The sequence below is a fragment of the Acomys russatus genome, chromosome 18, assembly GCF_903995435.1.
Source record: "Acomys russatus chromosome 18, mAcoRus1.1, whole genome shotgun sequence".
NCBI lineage: Eukaryota > Metazoa > Chordata > Mammalia > Rodentia > Muridae > Acomys > Acomys russatus.
This window is the reverse complement of record NC_067154.1, coordinates 2,428,662-2,452,104: the sequence shown is the minus strand read 5'-3', so window position 1 is coordinate 2,452,104 and position 23,443 is coordinate 2,428,662. Positions and strand designations below refer to the sequence as shown.

Genomic DNA, 23,443 nt, shown 5'->3' with positions numbered 1-23,443 from the left:
TGAGATTTCTGTATTTCTCATTTGGGTATTTATAAGATAATATATTCTTATATGTGTTTGATTTTTTTTTTTTTTTTGTCTTTTTGTTTTTGTCTTTTTATTTATTTTTATTTATTTATTTATTTATTTATTTTTGAGACAGGGTTTCTCTGTGTAGTCTTGGCTGTCCTGGACTCCCTTTGTAGACTAGGCTGGCCTTGAACTCACAGTGATCCGCCTGCCTCTGCCTCCTGAGAGCTGGGGTTAAAGGTGTGCGCCACCATGCCTGGCTGATTTTTTTCTTTTTAATTAATCAAGTTGTTTGTTTGTTTTAATGTGGGTTCCTACTGACTAGTAATTCTTCTTAAAGGGATATAAGAATAATCAGGAACTCGGTCAAAGATTTATATCTGAGAATGCTCATCAAAGCACTAACAGAGACAAATTGGAAATAGTTCCAACATTAAAAGATTTACAGACATTTGATAGTGTATTGCTTTACCCATTAGACTGAGATCCAAACACAGAGACCTGCTGCATTCTTGAAATTGTGTGTGTAGCCAGTAGAAGGAGCTTGTCCCCTGAGCAGTAAAGCTGGCAATAGTAACAAATGTTGGCTTATTGTAGTCTAATGTGATACGCCATGACGTTGCTAATCACTTCACTGTTCCTTGTTCGAAAGTGCCTGTGTGAAAGTGCCTGTTACATACTGAAACACGAGTGTTTGAGGATTTTTGAGACAAAAGTAAATAAAATACCTGTTTTAATGTATAATGAACACTTAGTAAAATAAAACTCATTTCTTTGTAGAAGTTTAAAAACAAGATTTTTTTTCAGTTTTTTTCCCCCCTTAAATTGAATACCAGTTCCGTTTTCTTTTGTCAGTTTGCTACAGTTCTCAGACTGTTACTTGATTAGCAGGTGTATTACATATTGAGGAAGGCGAATCTGTTAGAAATTATTAGGTTCAGGCACTGTAAAGAATTCTTAACCAATTCTTCAGCTAGCCTTAGTTTTTCTAGGCAAAGGCTTAACAAATCACACATGAAAAAATGCCGTTCTCAGCCCTTAAACAAGTGCAGGCTCAGTGTGCTGTGTCAGGGTCACCGCCATCATCACGCTTCCTGTAGTTGCCTGGCGTTACATCTGACCTTTAAATGCCTTGCGAATATATAAAGTGCCTCAGAGTCTGAGTTGTCTTACTGCTGTCCAAGAAGATATGGTAATTGTTACCTTAGTGTGCAGGGTTTTTAAAAATGAAGTTGAATCATAAATTTGAGGTATATAATAATTATTTATTTATTCTAATAGATCTACAGGAAAAAAAATATTCCTCCCTGTGAATAATAAAGTTGAAGATTTAGGGGAGAAGGAGCGCCCTCTGAGTAAGCTTTTCCAACGCCACATCTGCTCCAGTGCTTGTCTGGCGGGAAGGCCACTGTGCTTGAAGGGAGAAAATCCCCTGCAGCTACCAATCAGATGTCACTTCCAGAGACGGCACGCAAAGACAAGCTCTCGGTCCTCAGCTCTCCACGTCAACTACAGAGCGCCCTGTGGACGGACTCTACGAAACATGGAGGAAGTTTTTCGTTACCTACTGGAGACAGAGTGTAACTTTTTATGCACAGACAATTTTTCCTTCAATACTTATGTTCAGTTGACTCGGAATTACCAAAAGCAAGAAGTTGTTTCTGAGGTGGATGTTAGTAATGGGGTGGAGTCGGTGCCGATTTCCTTCTGTAATGAAATCGACCGGACTAAACTTCCACAGTTTAAGTACAGAAAGAAGGTATGGCCCCGCCCGTATTATCTAAACTTTTCCAGCATCTTTTCTGCTTCATGTGACTGTTCTGAGGGCTGCATAGACATGTGAGTAGAAAGACATGACATTTCAAACAATCTCCTGAATGTGACACATCTGTCTACTCCTACTGTGTTCCAGTTTGTCATTCTGTATAAAACCTGTGCACAAATTGCTTAAAATAGATGAAAAGATACCCTGTCTCGTTAACCGTAACTCTGCCAAAAATAGTAAAATGGAATTTATTTCTTCTGAGGAAGAGTATTTCCTTTTATGTAGTACCATAGTTATGGTTACAGTGCCATTTATGAGTGTCACACGTGCCCAAACACTTTAAGTACATTCTCGTCATCATCACAAAACGTGTGTGTTAGGTAATATATTTCTGCTATACAAGTAAGGAAGTTAGTCTCAGAAATAAATTCAGAGAAGTCACAGAGCAGATAATTTAGAGAAGCAGTATTTGAGCCTTTGTTCCTAATTCCTATGTTACTTGTTATATTTTACTTTTACAAGTTAAGTACCATTCCTGGCTGATTTTTTTGGATGTCAGTGTGCTTATGGCTACCATTCTTTGACCACTGACCACCGTATTGACATCCCATCAAGAAATGAGAGCATGTTCCAATCCATCAAGACCCTGAGAAACAGTTTCTTTTAAAGGTGCATTTGTAGGTTTGTAGATAATTGGGTAGATTTGTGTTATATATTAACTCTATGCAAATGTAACTACCTATACTAAGCAAGAAAGGGCAAGTTTTTTTTTTGTTTTTTTTTTTGGGTTTTTCGAGACAGGGTTTCTCTGTGTAGCCTTGGCCATCCTGGACTCACTTTGTAGACCAGGCTGGCCTTGAACTCACAGCGATCCGCCTGCCTCTGCCTCCCGAGTGCGGGATTAAAGGCGTGCACCACCACACCCGGCTTGAAAGAGCAAGTTATTTTAATATACTTACCCCTCATTGCCTGAGAGCTATATTCAGGGACCTCTGAATACTTACAGTCTCATTAGTACCCAAGCGTGTCGATTTGTGCTTTCCAACATACTTTGAAGCATTGCAAGTGTGACACTTGATCTGATAATCAACATGCCTGTTGTAGTTTAAAACTGTCTTTCTAAAGAGATGTTTTAGAGGTTAAGACCACTGACTGCTCTTCCAGAGGACCCAGGTTCAAAGCCTAGCACCCACACGGCAATTCACATCCAGTGCCAAGATACCTGCTGCCCTCTCTGGGCAACAAGGATTAGGCTTGCAAGTGGTACACAGACATATGTGCGTACAAAATACCCATATATATTAATAAAGTGATGATGATGATGATGATGATGGTAAACATTAGGTGGAGAAGTCCATATGCACTCAAAACATAAATACTAAACTACATACTGTCTGGATTTGTGTGATGGAATGCCCCACGCTATTCCACCTGAAATGTGAATCATCTCTTTGTGCACACTGTTTATGATCTGCCAGTTAGTCACTTACCAGCCACATGGATTATCAGACCAAGTGTCATACTTACTATACGTTCAAGTAAGGCTTATTTCACCTAACAATGGCCCCAAACGATACAAGTAATGGTATGCAGGAAAATAAAGCATGCAAGGACAGATTAATTGTGGTATCATGTGGCAGTGTTTCAGGGTATATGAGAAAAGTACAAATAAATAGACTCAGCGCTTATACAGGGCTTTAAGCATTCAGGGTCTTTGGGTATACCTCATAAAATAGAGAATATCTATTAAGAGACCTATGGTAAGAGAGCAGAGCTAAGACTACCAACAAGGGAGCATCTACTGAGTAAAACAACCATTTAGAAAAGCTAAAACCCCTATAATTAAGTGTCTGTTTCACGGTCAGATAGCTCAGTGCAGTTTATATTGGTTGTAACAAGCTTTTGGTTCATGTAATTTTTTCAAATAGGCCTATTGTGTTTAAAGACGTTTCCATATTGTCCTTGAGCAAAACCTCTCTTATAAATAAAAATATACAATTTTTAAATGTCATTTATATTCTATTAAATGTCTCATAACTTGCTTTTTTTATCTGACTTCTCCATCCACCACCTTTCTTTAGAAAAAAGTGTGCATGTCTTCAGTTGACGGTAAAGAATGCCAAAGCATGTCCCTTGCTGTCTAATGGAGAATGCTCTGGTTATAACTATAAGAGACTGCAGAGACTCGTACCTACTGGGTAAGGACCTGTTGCAAGGTGCTGTATCTATGAAGGGGATGGTACTTTTTATGTTATGTGTTTGTGTGTGCGCACATGTCGAAGCCAGGTGTCTTCCTCAGTCACTGTCCACCCTATTTGTTTTTCCAGATCAGGCCTGGAGCTTCCCACGTTGGCTAGACTGGCTGGCTGCAAGCCACCAGAACCCACCTATCTCTGCCACCCTCCCCCATGCCGGGGTTACATATGCACACCACCACGCCCAGCTTTTACAGAGATGGGGGGATCTGAACTCAAGTCCTACTGCTTGTATAACAAGCATTTTACCTGCTGGTGTGTCCCCCCAACCTGTTACAGTTATTTTATACAACAGTGTTTGTTTCCCTTAGTTTATTTCTATTTTTTTTATTTTAATTTTATTTTATTAATTTATTCAGATTACAACTCAATTGTTAGCCCATCACTTGTATCTTCCTATTCCTCCCTCCCTCCCGCTTTCACCCTATTCCCCTCCCCTAGATCTATGACCGAGGGGGACCTCCTCCCCCACTATATGGTCATAGGCTATCAAGTCTTGTCTTGGTAGCCTGCTTATTCTTTCTTTGAGTGCCACTTGGTCTCTCCACCAAGGGGAGGTGGTCAAATATGGGGCACCAGAGTTCATGTCAGAGTCAGTCCCCACTCTACACATAGCTGTGGACAATGTCCTTTCCATTGGCTAGATCAGAGTAGGGGTTCAATGTTTACTACTTATATTGTCCTTGGTTAGTGCAATAATTTGAGCAGAACCCCCTGAGCCCCGATCCACCAGTCCCAATGAATGTCCCTCAGTTGAAGAATGGATAAAGAAACTGTGGTACATTTAAACTATGGAATACTACTCAGCTATTAAAAACAAGAAATTCCCAAAATTTGTGGACAAATGGGTGGAACTAGAAATGATCATACTGAGGGAGTTGACCCAGAAGCAGAAAGACTCACATGGTATATACTCACTTATAAATGGGCACTAGCCCAAAAGGCATGCCCCATGAAAGTCTTCACTTACCAGGAGATTGAGATAGGTGTGAGGACATCCCACTGAGACTCTAGCTAAGACAAATATAAGAGATGGGGAAATAGAAGGGCCCAGAGGGTCCTAGAAATCTGTTAGTTTATTTCTGAACCCAGCTATCACACAAATAATTGAGACTCTTTTATATTTGTTTTAAGGCTTTACAACACAATCTTGAGCAGTATAAGTCTATCCTTAGCCCTATATCTTATTCTGACTCCATCTTTGCCAAAATCCCCAAGTTACTTGCTTTTTAATTCTTTCTTTGCTCCACCTGAATCTTATTCCTCTTTCCCGTAACGCTGCCTGAGTCTGAATCCCCTGCTGAAACCCCTACTTCCTTTTCTAACTCCTCCTCCCTGGCTGGCAGGAAGTCCAGCTCTATTCTCTCCTCTGCTCTGGGATTGGCTGTAAGATGCTTTCTTGGCATACAAGGGGACAATTGGGGAGCAGAATTAATACAAAATTGGGACAGGAGATTCTCAGGACAAGGCTTGTACTTAGATTGAGGGATACAGAGATTAGCATTTGAATTGCACAATAACATGCCAACACCAACCCCCAAGAGTACTATTTTTATTGTGGTCTACAGTCTTAATAGGCTTTGTTTATATTTGTTTCTAATACTTAAAATCTAAAATTTTAAGAGACAACAACATGAAAGCATTGTATATTCTTAGAAATGGACATCATAGTATGCTCAAAGCCTTACCTGCTTCAAGTCTGTCTCTTCAGATAATGAGTGACTCTGAGTAGCCATTTCCCCATTAAAACATGTGCGTCTAGCATATGGGAGGCAGAGGCTAAACAATACTGAGATAAAGACCAGCCTTGCTGCATAGAAAAGCTGTTCAAAAACAAATGAAGGGGCTCAATGCTAACTCCGTAGGAAGGAGCTTGAGGACCTGAGTTCTCATACCCAGAACCGACAGAAAAAGCCATATATGCCTGTTAGCCCAGTGCTGCTAGAGGCCGAAATACAGCATCCCTGGGGCTTGCTGGACCTCAGTTGGCCTCGGGTTCAGTGAGGGGATCCTGTCTCGAGGGAGTAAAGCAGAGACTGGTAGAGCAGACACCTGACATCCTCTGGCTTCTCTGATTATGTTGGTGTGCACAATGCATGCATGAGCATAACTACACACACACACACACACACACACACACAGACAGAGAGAGAGAGAGAGAGAGAGAGAGAAGCTAATTTGACAGTTGATATTTTCAACCTATCAAGATTAATACTAAAAAAATCACACCTCTAGAACTAGAATTAAGAGTTTGATTCTAGACATTCCTTTACATGTTTTAAAAGCTGACATTTATTGTGTACTGAGCACCATGTTACACATGTTACAAATGTTGAGGTGTGGATGTTGATGAAACAGCCCTGTGGGTTAAGCTCTGGTTTATAAGCTTCTCATTTGCGGTTGGAAGGGTGGCTCAGCAGTGAAGAGCCCTTGCCGTTCTTCTAGAGGGCTCAGGTTTAAGTCCCAGCACCCACATAAGGGTTCATATGCAGTTGTAACTCTGGTTCCAGGGATCTGGTGTCCTCTTCTGGTTTCTGTGGATACCAGGCATGTCCATGGTGTAGTTATGTACACAAGCTAAGCACCCATGCGTGCACATAAAAAAATAAATACGTAAAAATAAACCCCATTTTAAAAATGAACTGTAGCTAGTAAGTTCAGGCAATCTACCCTGAAGCGTTCGGACTTCTTTCCCTCAGTTTCACTATTAGTGAAGTGAAGTAGCAATGTACACTTCATTTTGCTTTGGGGCTATCTAATTGATACCATCCTGTGTGTATTCTTGTCAGCATTTATGAATGCAACCTGTTGTGCAAGTGTAACCGACAGTTGTGTCAAAACCGAGTCGTCCAGCATGGTCCCCAGGTGAGGCTGCAGGTGTTCAAAAGTGAGAAGAAGGGCTGGGGAGTGCGCTGCCTGGATGACATTGACAGAGGCACGTTCGTGTGCATTTATTCAGGTAAAGGGGAGGTTTGTTTGTTTCCTAGTAGCATCTGTACACATCTGGATATACATTGCCCTAGTCAGCCGTTGGCATCTTTTAGCCAGGAGCAGGACAGGATGTTGGGGGAGCACCAAGGAGACAAGTAACTCGGCCTTAGCTCTGAAGGGCACAGCTGCCATAGGTACCAGGCACTTCAGATGGGCAAGGCTGTTTCACCAGTGCATTCACAAGTGCACTGTCTCCATAGCTACAGAGGCTCTGTAAGGGAAGAAAGTTTCTAAATTAAAAAACTGAATGACCACTTTCTGAGGTAAAAGCAATCAATCAGAAACTCCTTGTTAATGTTTTGGACTGTTGCTAGAATTTCACAAGCTAATATTATACTGGTGATCCAGACAGTAACTTTAAGCATCTCACTTCGTGTCAGGACTGCGGAGTATTGAGTTGGTCATGCCTGAGTTCTTGCACACCACTTGCATACACATGCACTCCCCAGTCTGCCTACCCTCACTGCTCAGTGCAGCTGCCCTGCACCCTGGCTGCTGCTGTGTGGGATGCATTGTTGGCATGCAGCACTGGAGCGGGCACCTGAGGCTCACCTAGACAGATGAGTAGGGACATTTAGCCATCTATTCTAACTCTGTAAGTATAATTTCGACTCTAAAGAGGAAATGCATCAAGTGAGACAAAGATTTTAATACGAAACTGAGTTTGAGCATAATTGTAGACAGATGTCACAAATTTTAAATGGGTAATTTTTCAAAAGAGTTTAAGATTTCAAGCTTAAAAAACTTAAACACGTTTACTTTTCGTTGTCTAGAGTGCTTTTTTTGTTTTTGTTTTTGTTTTATTTTCCTCTTTTTAAAACACCAAAATGGGCTGGTGCTTCTTTCCAATAGCTCATATTTATTATGAATGTTAGACATAACATTCCTTTGTTCTTTTCTTAGTTTCTTGCATGAGTTACCAGTATTCTAGAATTTCCAGGGTGGGTTTATCTTTTCTAGAAATAAAATGCACTTAGCACAGAGCCTTTATTTACAGAGGACAGATGCCTCCTTGTTGGAAGTTTCCTGTTTTGATCACTATCTGTTTTATTGCAGGAAGGCTACTGAGCAAACACACTCCTGAGAAAACGAATACTGATGAAAATGGAAGAGAACAGCAGAACACTGTGAAAAACACATTTTCCAGAAAGAGAAGACTAGAAGCTATATCTTCAGACTGTGACGCACATCCTGGAAGTCCTAAAACTGAGAAGTGTCCTCCTAAGTTTAGCAGTGATCTCAAAGAGCCTGTTGTGTAAGTAACAACTTAGGATGACAGGGTACCCCTGTTTTGCTTCAGGTGTGTCTGGGGGTTTCTATCTGTGTCTCTCTCTTTCCTACCACCACCCCTCACTTAAACATCATATTGCCTCACAACTTAACACTTCTAGAAATCCAGTATTTTTACCTTAAAAATCTAGCCAAAACATTTCCTTTGGAATCCCATTAATAAGTTCACTTTGGATAACTTTTGCCTGGGACTTAATGAGTTATATTTACTTTTTTTTTTTTTTTTTTATCACTGTTCTATTTAAAAAGCTTTATTAGGGGCTGGAGAGATGGCTCAGAGGCTAAGAACACTGCCTGCTCTTCCAGAGGTCCTGAGTTCAATTCCCAGCAACCACATGCTGGCTCATAAACATCTATAATGAGATCTGGTGCCCTCTTCTGGCGGTCAGGCAGAACACTGTATACTAATAAATAAAAGAATAAATATATTTTTAAAAAGCTTTATTAGGGTCCCTTAATTTTCTAACAAAACATTTTAAGAGTCCTGATATCTAATGATTACCCTTTTTCCTCCATTAAGTAATGTAGATGTTATATAGGTTAGTTTCCTTTTTAATATTTTAATGTTACTCTTACTTTATGTGTATAGGTATGTCACCTGTACCGCTTGTGTGCCTGGTGCTCTCAGGGTCCAGAAATGGGCTTTGGATCCCAGGGACTGGAGTTACAGATGACTCAACTGCCATGTGGGTGCTAGGAATCGAACCCATGTCCTCTGGAAGAGCAGCCGGTGCTCTTAACTGCTGAGCCATCTCTCCAGTCCCTAGATTAAATTCTAACAATAATGGATGTTTATGAAGTAGTGTTATTACCTATATATATATATTTTTAATATATTTTATTTAACTTTAATCTATGTACATTGGTGTGAGGGTGTCAGATCTTGGAGTTACAGACAGTTGTGAGTTGCCATGTGGGTGCTGGGAATTGAACCTGGGTCCTTCGGAAGAGCAGGCAGTGCTCTTAACCACTGAGCCATCTCTCCAGCCCCATTATTACCTATATTTAAGGTCTAATAAAATGAGCTTTTGGTGATATACATAATAACTTTTTTTTTCTTTTCAGAGACATGAACTATAGAAATATTTCAAGAACTCATCATCATTCAGTCATTAGAAGCCCTAAATGCAAGACAACTATTTTTCATTACAATGAGAAAAACATGGTAAAAAAAAAAAAAAAAAAGACTACAACATAAAGCTGAACATAGTGGCCCATCTGCAGTGTTAGTGCTTGGGAGGCCAGTTCAGGAGGGTCGTGACCAGAAGTCAGCTTGAGCTGCATAGCAAGACAGTATCTTGAAAACCAGCAGAAGAGATGATGCCTTTCCAAGGACATCAACCATTACCTTCCCTTTCTAGCCTTTACTAAAGTACTTATGTTACATAATACTGTGTAGGTTTTATTTTTATTGCTTTGAACATACAAACTATTGAAGTCCTAGATACAGATTTATTATGTTGTTAGCCCAAATAATATCTTGACAATTGTTGTAGTTGTGGCTTATTAAAATGCCTAGAAATAGACAGTGTGAAAGGGGCGCACGTGCTGTCTCCACTTGTGTCAAGGTTCCTTATTATACCAGCTTTGTGCCTTTTCAGAACTGACCTACTCTCTACGGCATATAAAGAGTGATATTTGGTGAAGAGGACCAACTGTTTCCTGACTGAGGAAGTACAGCTATCTGTCTTATTTTCTTTGAAGGGATTTGTTTTCTTAGAGTCTGCCGCCCCAGGAGATGAGTATGGATTTAAAGCCGCTCAAGAACACTTGAACTCCAAAGCCAAGAGAGCTCACGGTAGGCTTTGTTTCTTTATGGGAGCCTGCTTCTTCTGCCTTTTTTCCCCTTTTGTTTAATACCTACAGCTCCTTCCCATAGACTTCATAGCAAATTGGTGGGTTTGTCATGTGGAAAGTAGTGTTATAGCTGGTGAAAGAATGCTTTCTATATTTTTTAAATAGCTGAAGAAATCAGACTGCATAATATTTCATGACACTTGAAATTCTATGAACTTACAATATGAATGTCCACAAATAAAGTTTTAGTGGACTATAAGCTGCAGGCGTTGATTTACACATTTCTACTTTCCTTCTACGTCAGCATAGCCACCACAGATTATATAACTACCTAAGTCTTACTGATCAGTCCTAGTTTATAGAAGTTTCAGCAGTGACCTACTATATGACAGGAGGGATAGAACGGATGGCTCAGAATGGGTCCACAGGTGGTGTTGGTGGCTTTAAAAGTAGCCACACTTCAAATCTTTCTTTTGGACTCTTAAAGATACATCATTCAGTTCAGCCCACACCACTGTGTAGGATCTTCAGCATAATGATAGTGAGGGTACAAAATCTCCCTCCAACTTGGGCAGACCTACGTTTGGGAACTTTTATATTTTGATGGATCTCTCAGTAGAGAGATATGGATGACAGATGTCCTCTTTTGGGGAACAGGCCAGCCATTGCTGCCTCTTCTACCATCTCATATCTTTACTCTTGAACCCCAGCTCCTCACCTGGTAGTAAAGGATAGATTGGTGGAGCTATGGCTGCTCCTTGCTGGGACAGTTCAATTAAGAAAGAGCATTGTTACATAATAGTTATTTTACCCTTTAATACACATGAGCCATAATAAGTATGGTAGCTTTGGCTTTTTCACTGTTTTTATCATTTGCTAAGTATATGTAGCAGACAGTCCAAATAACAACATCATATAACTAGAAGAAAGTATCAGAAATCTTTGATTAAAATACAAATACTGTAGGATCAGCATACATATAGTAATGATTAAACCAGGAGCCTTTGTTTTTAGGAAATATAATTTCTTTCTAAAAGTATTTTTAATTGAATTACACATACTTGTGAGCACAGTGTGGCAGTATACAGTGTATAATGATCATTTACCTCAGGGATTTGTCATTTCTTTATGTTGGGAACATTTAAAATCTTCCTTATGGGCTATTTGGACATACGCTATCAATTATTGCCAACATAGTTACCTTATATGCCGTCGGGGACTTTAGAAGTTACACCTCCTATCCAGCTGCACCCACGCACTTCAGCAACCTTGTTCTGTCTCCTCTTCCTCATATCCTTTCCAGGTTCTGGTAACCATTGTTCTGCTCCTGCTTTCTCTGAGAGTATCTTTTTTTTTTTTTTTTTTTTTTTTTTTCTTTTTTTTTAAGAAAAGAGAGAAATACCTTCGAAGATTTTTGACTGCCCCTCCTTTAAAACAAAAATTACCTATTTATTTGAGTTGAGAGAATGCTCAGGTACACGTATCATGGCACGCCAAGGCCAGAGGACAGCTTCTTGGCATATGTTCTTTCCTTCCACCATATGGGGTGCTAGGGAGTGAACTCAGGACTTCAGGCTTGGCAGCAAGTACTGTTTCCCAGGTACCATAGCGCCAGCGCAAGATCATCTCTTTAACTGAAGTTTTGGGCATCAGATTATAGGGCATGAGTGGGCTGGGGTGTTGTTGTTGTTGTTGTTTCGTTTAAGTACATGAATTTAGTTATTCTGTCTAACTTGTATTCATAATTTCTGTGTTCACAAAAGGGTAATTCCTTGACAGATTCAAAAACTGACCAAGGGACTCATCACTGATTTATAAAAGTACAGTTTTTGACTGGTCATTTAGTGAAGGCACCAAACATTAATGTGTACAAGCCCTTTTGCTGGAGTCCGGAAGAAAGAAACAAAAACAAAACCTCTTAACAGAGTTTTCTTAGTACCATGAGATGTTAAAGGTACAAAGACTTAGCTACTTCCTTTGTTACTAATGTCTAGAATATACTTAAACGTAGGTTCCAGAGTTGATGGAGCCACTTTTTAAAAATTTGATATTAAATACATTAACGAAGAAGCAACATGTAGATTCATTAAAAGGCATAATGCCACAGAAAAGAAACAGGATTTGGAAGCTGGGCATGTCTGTGTGTTTCCACAGTTCTCTATATTAGTCCTCCAGAGTCAATGTTTTCATTTATAAAATTCAAGTAATAATGCCTGCCTTAATGATGACTTAACCTTAGCACTATATTCTCTCAGCCAAGTATGTGTCCTGACACTTCCTTCCTAACAATTCTACTAGAGGACTCGAGTTCAAACCAGGTTGGGGATTCTGAAGACGAACAGCTGACTGAATCAGATGTGATAGATATAACTACAAGCAGAGAAAACACTCCCGAGTGCAGGTGGAAGCACACAGCCACACTGAGTAGTGAGGACACTAACGAGGTGCCTGAAGTCCCAGAAAAAAGATCCCAAGAGGAAGAGCCTGCAGCCTCTCAAAGCCAGCAGGTCTCGTGTGGTAAAGAGCTGCCAAGTGAAAGGACAAAGACCCCACCCTCTTCCCTGTTACAGCTCACTGAAGAGAGTCTGTTTCTATTGGATGCTTCAAAAGATGGAAACGTGGGCCGTTTCCTCAATGTGAGTATCAGGGTTGAGATCTATTTCTAAGCACTCTTCCTTAAAATTTATCAGGAAGATAGGATTAATAGATTCTAAAGACAGAACAGGCTGCCTGAGTCGGTCCTATGTGTATCTGTGCATGCTATTTCACGACGCTTAATTCCTACTGCTAATATGGGAACAACTAACTGAGGTTTTTTGAAGCTCATGCTAATTAATATAAATTGCTTGGAAGTGTTTACCATACAGTAAATGTTTGCTTTAGAAACTTAAGAAATGTCTGAGCATGGTGGCTCATACCTGTAATCCCAGCACTTCTCAGGCTGAGGCAGGGGGATTTCCTAAGTTTTAGACCAGCCTAAGTTACAACAGAAAAAGCAAAGCAAAAAACCAAAACCTCATAAAACCAAGGAACAGTCAATACATCAAGAAGTTTTCAGAGCTGGGAAGATGACACAGTCAGTAAAGTGATTGCCAAGCAAGCACGAGGATCTGAGTTTGGATCTCAGCCTCCACATAAAAAGCCGGTGTGACAGTATGGAAGCCTGTAAGTATCCCCAGCACTCTCGCAGGCGTGGACAGAAGGCTTGCTAGATCCAGTGTCAGTGAGAGATGCTGTATCAAAGGATTAGGGTGAAGCCTGATAGAGCACATACCAAACATGCTCTTCTGACCTCCTCCTGCACACTCATAGGCATGTGCACCTGTGCACACACATGCACACAAGACCATACACAGTGCATCATATACAGACACACACACAACATACATCATGACACACACTTGTAATCCTAGGGGCAAAGACAGGAAGATTCTGGGGCTCCAATTTCATTGAGACTTTGTGAGTTTATAAAAACTATTTTTGGGAAAAATAAGGTAAAGAACAATCAAGACAGCTAACATTTGACATCCAGCTCCCACAGACACATTCATATGTGTGCCTTCATACGCACATGTATGCAAAAAGCTCACTTAAAATTTCAAATTCAATTGTACAAGTTGCAAAAAAAATTGAATTGAAAGTAAATGATGGATATATACAAGGATGTTACAGAGGCTTATGTGTCTATGGATCTTACGATGGTAATAAACATCAATATTGGGAAACCAGTGTGTTACAATAAATTGTATCAGTTCAGCCTAGGAAGCCAATAACTGGCACAGAGTCTGAAATATATTTTAAAGCTGCAAGCACTATGCCAGGCAGAATCTAAACTGATTCTAATCTACTCATAAACTAAAATAAATTACTCTAAACCTCATAACATACATATATCCCAAGCACTTGCCAATCTGGTCCTCGGAGGCTTCTTCTTCCTTCTCCTGTTAACTGGCAACCGTCTTCTCTCCCCATCAACTGTCAAAAACTGGCTCCTCCCCCTCTCCAGAAAATCCCACCTTCCACTTCCTGTCCTTCTGCCCAGCTGATCGACTAAACAGCACTTTTTTGACAGTTGTTACATCTGCTCAAGACATTTCCTTCATAATTTCCCTTTTTAGTCTAATAAAAAAAAACTTTCACCTATACATTTATATTATTGCAACAATATGCAATATACACACACAATAACCACAAAACAATCATGATTCAGTTATAATTGGACAAAAAACTACAGGAGCATTTACTTCTATATCTGAAGTAATTTTAATCCATTCATGAAGAGGTGCAGATCTTGCCCTCAAGGGTCTAATAGTCTTTTTACATTCAGCATTAGCACCAGTGGGCAGCTGAAAAGTGCTGGAATGGAGGGTCCCCTCACGTTACAAGCCTTGGAGAGAGGTCCCATGGCTGTGTTGAGAGAAATGGACTGCTTATGCATTTTCAAAGGTTCTAGTTTGGGTTAGGATATAAGGATTATATTGCATACATTCTTTGTGTTAAACTCTGTCAACACATTTGCTTGTTTTCAAGACCTTCTCTGTTTGCTCACTATTGGTTTTTTGAGACAGTTTCCTTTCCATATGACCCTGGCTGTCCTGGAACTCACTGCTCACTGCCCAGTTAAGGCCTTCTCTTGAAAAGTGTGCAGCCAATTTCCCTGACCCCATTTTATGGCTCTTCTTTATTCTGCCTTTTCCCCTCTGCAAATGCAAATAAATAATGTGTTTGTTCTTTTTTGTATGCCTTATTTATTTTGTGAGTGCGTATGAGTGGCAGCCTACCTGCACATGTGTGCCTGTGTGTTTGGGAGCCAGAGGCCAGTCGTGGGTGTTGCTCCTTCAGTACGACTCACAAGTTCTTTTAAAACAAGGTTATCCATTTGCCTGGAGCTCACTAATCAGCTGTGCTGTCTGACCAGGAAGCCCAGGGATCCTCCTGTCTGTGCCTGTCCAGTCCTGATGTCACAGGCATGGCCACCACACTTGGACTTTTCACATGGGTCTGGGGATTGAGCTCAGGTGCATGCTTGCATAGCAGGTTCATTACTGACCGAGCTGGCTCTTATATTCACTTTTGAGCTAACTATAGTATCCTGAAGTTCATTCTGTATCATGACACAGGAGCTTCTGCTCCTTTCCTTTTTTTTTACGTTTAGTTATGTGTTTTGTGTGGGGGGTGGGGATATACACATGCCACATGCATGTGTGGAGGGTAGGGAACAGCTTGGAGACTTGGTTCTCCCCTTTTTACCATGTAAGTTCCAGGAGTCAAACTCAGGTGGTCAGGCTTGTTGGCAAATGCTTTTACCCACTGAGCCATCTCACTATTCCCGGCACTTGTTAGCATGCTGTCCTTTGATGCTGCCTAGAATCCCATTGTGTTGATTGTAACTAGTTACCAATAGGTACGTATTAAGATTATTTCTAAATATTTCCTATTTAAGAACCAATGTTTATTAATAATCTTACACATAGTTATCTGTGCAGATGGTTCTATACAAAATACTTTTTTATATAGTGTTGATGAGTCAAAAGGTAAGTATATTTATAATAATATTGAGTACTGACAACAACACCCATTGGGGGGGGGGTCCATTTTGTATTTCTATCAGCAAGATGTCTGAATGCCTATACTGATTTGGTTCCTGCTGATAACTACACTGTTTAGTGCTGTGGTAGATTGTATACTTAAGCTGAAAAAGACAAAATCAATGAGGTATCTAGGAGTCGATCATATCCACAGACTTACTAAGTTTTATGCTGCGTATCTAACCTCTTTTTTTCATTTTTTTTCTTTAAACAGCATAGTTGTTGCCCAAATCTCTGGGTACAGAATGTTTTTGTAGAAACACATAACAGAAATTTTCCACTGGTGGCCTTCTTCACCAACAGGTTTGTGATTGATTTTGCTTATACAATTTAATGGTATAGCTATGACTTTTAAGATTGTAAATATGAAAAAATATGAAAAAGCCAGGCGCAATGGTGCACGCCTATAACCCCAGCACTAAGAGAGGCAGAAGTCGGCAGATCTCTGTGAGTTCGAGGCCAGCCTGGTCTACAAAGCAAGTCCAGGACAGCCAAGGCCACACAGAGAGACCCTGTCATGGAAAAAAAAGAAAACAATAAGAAAAGATGCAACATAGCCCCAAACATCTAGTACCCTAAAATAGTCAGTTACCCTAAACTGTTAACTATTCAGTAAAAAATAAAACAGTTGGAATTTCTTTTCTTTTTTTAGATCTATTTATTTATTTATTTATTTATTTATTTATTTATTTATTATGTATACAGTTTTCTGCCTGCATATAACACCTGCAGGCCAGAAGAGGGCACCAGATTTCATTGAAGATGGTTGTGAGCCATCATGTGGTGGCTGGGAATTGAACTCAGTACCTTTGGAAGAGCAGGCAATGCTCTTAACCTCTGAGCCATCTCTCCAGGCCCTAGGATTTCTTTTCTTATTTTCTTTTTCTTTTCCTTTCTTTTCTTTCTTTTTTTTCTTAAGGAAACATTTATTTAATTTATTTTTACTTTTACATGTGCATTTATATTATTTTATTACACATATATACAATAAACTACATACAGCAAGAAGGACCATGAAACAATTAGGAATTATATATTTGTATTTGGCAACCTTGGATAAAACATTTTTCGTATCTTGGTGAATCTAAAATTCTAAATATAACTCAATATCTATCATATCTCTATCAGCCTAAAAACATCTATCTAGACCTAAAAACATCTTAATCCTTAAACAACTAAGCTTAATTGTAAAACTAAAACTATCTGGTCTTCAGCCCCATCAGAGACTTGAAAGGGAATAAAATTAATTATTTGTGTAAACAGGAAGTGCAAGTTAGCAGCTTCCAAAATGAGAAAATGACAGAGACAGTTCGCTGCCTAGACAGTCACCCAGAATTCTCTATAATGTTGGAGCATTGTCTCAGCCTTCTGGCCCAATATATCTGACAGACATATTTGGGAAACAGGAACTATTGAGGACTTGCTTACATGTTAGGCAGAGTTTGACCGTCGACTCTGCCTGCATCCAAGCTTGTGCACTTTTAGACAGAATTCTATCTGTGGCAGAAACAAGGACATTTTGCCCAGTGGCTGGTTTGCCACATTTGAAGCCATCTCCATACAGAGGTTCTTTGATGTTCATCATCTTCGCTGAAGTTGCCAGGAGTTAACCAGTCTTATTGTCAAAGGATGCTTAAAATCATAAAAACATCTTGCCATATTCTCTAGGCCTCTGAGGTTTTTGAAGACTTCATCTAACTATTTTACCTTATCTATCTATAGAATCTTATATCTGTTAAACCTAGGGTGTATATTCTTGTGATGAAAATAGACTAGTAATTGACATGACCATTAGTTGATGAACTAACAGTTAACTTGTATTAGTTAACTATCCTAAACAGGCTGCAGTAGCACCTCCAAAGTATTGGAGTAAACCTTGCATTATAATTGAGTTGTGTGGGTACACTACCTCCTATTAGAGTAGAAATATATTTAATATGTGTAAAGAATAATCTTAAATTTGAATTCTATACCAATGATTTAAATTGAATTTATTTTACATCAATATACAAAATTCTATACCAATGAATTAAAAATAACCTTGTTTACCAATAATAACTTACAACCAACTCCCAATGAAAATAAACATTCAAATCCCAAGAAAACAACCAAAACCCTACTCAACCCCCCCTTAAGGGAAATGGGGCATCATTTTCTTTTTAAGGCTTCTTCCTGTTGATTTGGGACAAATAATACCTTTATAGGGGCTCAAATACAAATAGGGGAAATTAAGAAAGCTAGGAATAGCATCTGTGGTCCGGTTTCTAAGTGTTGAGAAATTCCAGGCTTAATAGAAGTCCTGTATGGGACAGTCTGAAATGCTGGACCAATTGGGATCAGAAGCTTTCTTTGAAGCTGTCCTGAGAGCCATCCTGTTCTGATGAGGAACAGCAACCAAAGCACTTGGGGCTGGAACATGAAGGACTCAGGATGTCTTTTCTTATTTTCATTTAGAATTAATTTCTTAAGGAGCTGAGGACATCAGATTAGATAGTCTGTTTAGGGAGACAAGAGGGAGAGTGCTGTATTCTCGTGTTTTGATTGACAGAGTTACCATTTTTATGGTGCATACTTCCAGACAGAATATAGTAAACAAACTTTTCAATATGTAGTTTTATAATTTGACTTCTAAATATGTACATTTTCTTTTACAGTGGTTAATTGTGTGCTTTGGAGAAAGCCTTCAGTGATTTGCACAGATTCATTTAGCTTTTTGGTCTTTTGTGACAGGGTTTCACCGTTTTCTCTTTGCTGTCCTGAAACTCAGTGCACACAGTCCACAGCGCTTTTGGTCTTGTTGCTGGGTTTGTTGTTGTTTTGCTCAAGACAGGGTTTCTATGTGTAACCTTGGCTGTCCTTGAACTCAGATCCTCCTGCCTCTGCCTCCCACGTTCTGGACTAAAGGCATGTCCCACTGCCACCGCCACCACCGCGGGCCGTGAACTCTCAGTCCTCCTGCCTTAGCCTCCGAATGCTGGGATTACTAGTGTGTGCCATTGTGTTTGGCTAAGTTACTTAGCTTTTTAGTTTAACTTGTTTTTCTGTACCTTCCTATCAGCCAAATAATCTGCTCTGTTTTCCCCAGCCTTTTTCTCTGTTGTTTTTTCTTACCTGTGAGCCCCTCTGCACAGACCCCAATTACTTTTCTAATCAAGTAGCCTGTAACTCACAGAGATCCAAGTATTGGGATTGAAGGTCTCATGTAGACATTTACTTTACCTCTTTTAAGATAATGTTTTTTTTATTTACTTCAAATTTGCACCCAGTCTGACATAAGATTTTCCTAATCTTTAAAATTATTTAAAGGTATTAGTAAGAAAATGTTAAAAGAACTGTACTTAAGAAGAAGCAGAGGGGTGGGCATGTGTTAGATGTCACTTCTTCAAGTGAAAGGCTGTAGACTGGGGATGTTGGAGCACCTAACCCACACAAAACAATGGCTCTGACCCCCTGCATAGCTAGAAAGAGTGGGTGAGCAGTGCAAAGGGAGCTGTAGTCAGTGCTTTAGACTGCGTGTCAGAGCGCTGGGGAAGCATATGTGTATAAGACGAATGACATGTGATTGACGAATGACACGTGATTGACTTTGGCTGCTGAGGACACTGGTCACCAAATACATAAGGCACCTACACTTGAACTTCTAGGAAAGAGCAGGTGCCAGCCATCATGAAAAGGGCCAATGTTATGAGATCCTGGCTTTTCACATGCTCACCATGGCCAGGTAGAATGGTCTGAGGACACCAGCGCAGCTCACCATGTACTTCCACAAGGAACACTTCCTGGACAGCCAGGGGCCATGTCGTACAGTCTTGTGTGCATGCATCATGTTTACAGCTGCATCCATAGAAGGAAGGTAAACAGCTGCTGAAGAGTCCCAGGGTGCCGCCCTCCATGCCCACAGCAGGTTTTATTTAGCAACTTACTGGAGGTTCCCTCTAGGCTAATAGAAATGACCACAGGCAAACCCACACTGGATAAGAAGTGCACTGTCTTCCCCGGTTCTTAAAAATATAGGAGGAAAATACAAGAAGATAAATATTAAGGGGAAAGATAGCAGATGGCTTCAATTCACAAAGTCATTGCCAAAACACCCAAAGCAAAGCATTACTATCTGGAGGTGAAAACAGCAACTGAAAGCTATCCCACCTTAGAAATGAGTCCATCCCCTACATCTTCTTTAAAGTCAGAGTTCTCCCATTTGCTTGTGTGCCACAGCCTTCATGGTTACAAACCTCCACTCCTCGTGGATGTTCCTTCTTACGTAGGATTTTGGGAGACTTGAAGTAAAAGTCAAATGACTGCTCTTAATAAAGATTATCTTACCCCACTCTCCACTCCACTGTGGAGAACGTTCTGACCATTGGCTAGATCTGGGTAAGGGTTTAAAGTTTACCGCCTGTATTGTCCTTGGCTGGTGCCTTAGTTTGAGCGGGACCCCTGGGCCCAAATCTGCCTTTCATAATGTCCTACTTGTAGGTTTCTAGGACCCTCTGGATCCTTCTACTTTGCTATTCTCCCATACCCTATGAGCATATACAGGGGGAGGTAATCCCCCTCAGGAACAATCATAGGGGAGGGAAATAAAGGAAAAATGGGAGGGAGGGAAGAATGGGAGGATACAAGGGATGGGATAACCATTGAGATGTAACAAGAATAAATTAATAAAAATAAATAAATAAATAAAATTTTAAAAAAAGATTATCTTAAATGATGGATGATGTGGAGAGAGAATAGATCAACTCTAGGATGGTTATTTGTTGATATGAGAGTTGACATTCAAGGTTTATTCGTGTGGAATTATTTAGGATGATTTATGATTCTTTCTATTTCTACTTTCTAGGTATGTGAAAGCAAGAACAGAGCTAACGTGGGATTATGGTTATGAAGCTGGGACCATGCCTGAGAAGGAAATCCTCTGCCAATGTGGGTTTAATAAGTGTCGGAAAAAACTAATATGACTTCATATCTGATGCCTGTTCACGAAATGACCAGGTCCATCTGTCAGTGAAATCGTGGTTAATTATTCTGCTTCCCTGGCTCAGGGCGTTCATGTTTTATGTCTACTTTTGTGTAATTTAGGTCAGAAACAGAATAAGGACACTCTCATCTGCATCAAGTATCACATGTTATTTAATGTCACATGATAGAATGTAAATAGTTTTATGTACATACCACTGTATAGTTTATAACTTTTGTATTTTATATATTAAGACAAAATTACAGTAGAATTTGTATGTTTCCAAGTTGTTTTGTGATTATTTTTAATTTATGCGCCATGGACCAAATTTTACATGTTTAACCTACAAACTTGATATTAAATTCCTGGAAATGTATTGACCTTTATGAACTATAAGTGGGGGCAGGAGTCTGAGGACTGTGCAGGAGCTAGCTTTATGCACGTTAGTTGAAAGTGTTCTTTGTTGGGGATTAAAGCCATGGCCTCCTGCATGGAGGCACTCACTCTACCACAGAGCTACATCTTCAGCCCTCCCAAGCAGTTTATTACTTCATTGTCCCACTAACCATTCCAGCAGGGGGTTGTTCTAAATACACTTTGTGAAGTTGAAATTCCCAGTTTCTCTGTAGTGCCTCAGTGCACCAAAAAAAGAAAAAAAGAAAAAAAAAAATGAAAGTTAATATTTTGCTCTACACAGCATAGAGCTAGGATAAAGGAAACCTTGAAGGTAGTCAAAACTGTGTTGTGTAATCTGACAGGCCTGGTGCAAGGACTCTAAGCAGTTACTAAAACGAAGCAAGGAGACTTCATTGTGTCCAGAAGGGCCTGCTCTGAAGCAGTCTCTCTGTTTCCTTGAGGTCTCCCTTTGGAGTCCATTGATGTTCAGAAAACGGTGTTCCACTATCCTCTTGGAGAAAGTTCTAGAGATCCTGATCCATACTACCTAGTGCTGGTCTACTGCTAGCACTCTCCATTTCATAGTCTAGACTTTCCTTTTTCTACTGTGTTTGTTTTTTGTTATTTTATTTTTCCTCCACAACTGGATGAAACAATAACTTTTGAAAACAAAAAATAACAAGTAAATGCTTGGAGACTACATTTTGAAGATGTCTGTTTTAGACCTTACTGCTGTTTTGGCAGGGTATACAATTGTTGCCCAGTTGACCTCTATAGTATTACTGCCCTGCTCCACTCTACAGAAAACATGTTTCCACTGCTTCTGTTCCGTGCTGGGTGAGTTTTCAGTCTGAAATCTTCGCACTTCAGTGTAAGAAAATCCTAAACAGTTTAAGGATGTCTCTTCTCTTTGGAGTTAGTTATTAGTATTACAACAACAAAAAAATTACTTTCTGATTTCTTAGCATATTACCTTTATTAATTCTTAGAGAATTTCAAGCAATGTCTTTGATCATATTCACCTACATCCATCCACCATTTTTCCTCCCAACTTCATGTTTTCTTTTTCTTTCCTTTATCAACCCAGCAACTCCTATTTATGCTTACCTTGTACTCCTGAGTATGGGACCACCAAGTGTCACACCCTTAAAGAAAATTATTCTCCTGCCCACAAAAGCCATTAACTATCAATATCTCCTCAGGGTTGAGGCTCACAAGATCCACACTTCCTCTCTCTAGAAAGTTGCCAGGCAACCACAGTTGCTCTAAGTTCTTGAGTAGAGAGCCTGTCACACCCAGGGAACACTGTTTCAGTTCAGTCCTTGAATATTAGCTTCTACAGTTATTGTGCCCTCTCTTATGTGATAATCCCTGAGCCAGCATTCTGGTTTTTTTTTTTTTAATTGCAAAATTTTTATTGAGATTATAATACAATCACATTCCCACTTCCCATGTATCTCCCATGTGCTGTCCCCAGTGGCCTTTCAAATTCATGGCCTCTTTTTCTTTAATTGTGTGTGATATATACATATGCCTATATCTCGTGTGTGTGTGTGTGTGTGTGTGTGTGTGTGCGCGCGCTGCTCAGTATGTATAATGTTACTTGTGAAGACTTCTGCTTTCAGCACTCCTTGGTTATCTGTAGTCTTTGTGGAGGGTTGAGGCCTTCTGGGCTTTTCCCTTGTTAGCATGTCTTTTAGTATCCCTTGTTCAGCTCATGTGTAGGCAGCCATGGGGAGGCTGGAGCATCTGTCATTTGTAGGAGACACAATCTCACAGCTGACTTCCTGTTCCCCTGGCTCTCAACAGTCTTTCTTCCTCTTGCACACTGCTCCTTAGGTGCAGGAGTTGTGTTGATGTACTAGTTGGGGCTGGGCTCTGTAGGCTCAATTTTCTTTTAACAAATATATTTTATTATAAACTTATTAACTGAGCATACATCACTTATAACCCGACTAACCTAAACAATAGGAAAACAGGATTAAAGAATACAATAACAAAACTGTAAGGATAGCAGTTCCGAGGAATGATTCTCTTGGCGTCATCAGCAGGATTTCATCTGCTGGAACCTGGAGCAACCAGAACCTGGAACCTCAGCAGGAGCGCGGAGCCCTGAGCCCGAAGCCTTCCCTCGAGCGGTTCTCTCTAGTAGCATCTCGAAATGGAGCGATGAACAGCCAAAACTATCCCAAGTCTCCAAAAGCTCCGCCTCTTGTTTCTGGCTCTCTTACATATCTCCTCCCAGAGCCTGTTCATGGATCTTTTCAGCTGGCAACAATCAAGCTCCCGCACGAGGTGGTTGTGTCTTCTAGTGGATTAATCTCACCTGTTCTCACAAGACCGCTCACCATCCCACACTTGGAATCATAACAAAAACAGGTTTATCTCTCCTTCA

At 40.0% G+C, this 23,443-nt stretch overlaps 1 protein-coding gene across 1 annotated transcript in view; it reads left to right on the top strand.

The window, feature by feature from the left end:
• The window catches only part of Setdb2 (SET domain bifurcated histone lysine methyltransferase 2), a 38,693-nt gene extending 17,458 nt beyond the window's left edge, over positions 1–21,235 (top strand). Inside the window, exons 6-14 of the mRNA XM_051160640.1 lie at positions 1,291–1,848; positions 3,856–3,972; positions 6,819–6,988; positions 8,077–8,275; positions 9,376–9,475; positions 10,015–10,108; positions 12,406–12,743; positions 15,910–15,998; positions 20,536–21,235. Coding sequence (XP_051016597.1) covers positions 1,291–1,848; positions 3,856–3,972; positions 6,819–6,988; positions 8,077–8,275; positions 9,376–9,475; positions 10,015–10,108; positions 12,406–12,743; positions 15,910–15,998; positions 20,536–20,653 — 1,783 coding nt within the window. The 3' untranslated portion in view covers positions 20,654–21,235. The remainder of the gene's footprint in view (positions 1–1,290; positions 1,849–3,855; positions 3,973–6,818; positions 6,989–8,076; positions 8,276–9,375; positions 9,476–10,014; positions 10,109–12,405; positions 12,744–15,909; positions 15,999–20,535) is intronic.
• Positions 21,236–23,443: the final 2,208 nt, after the last annotated feature.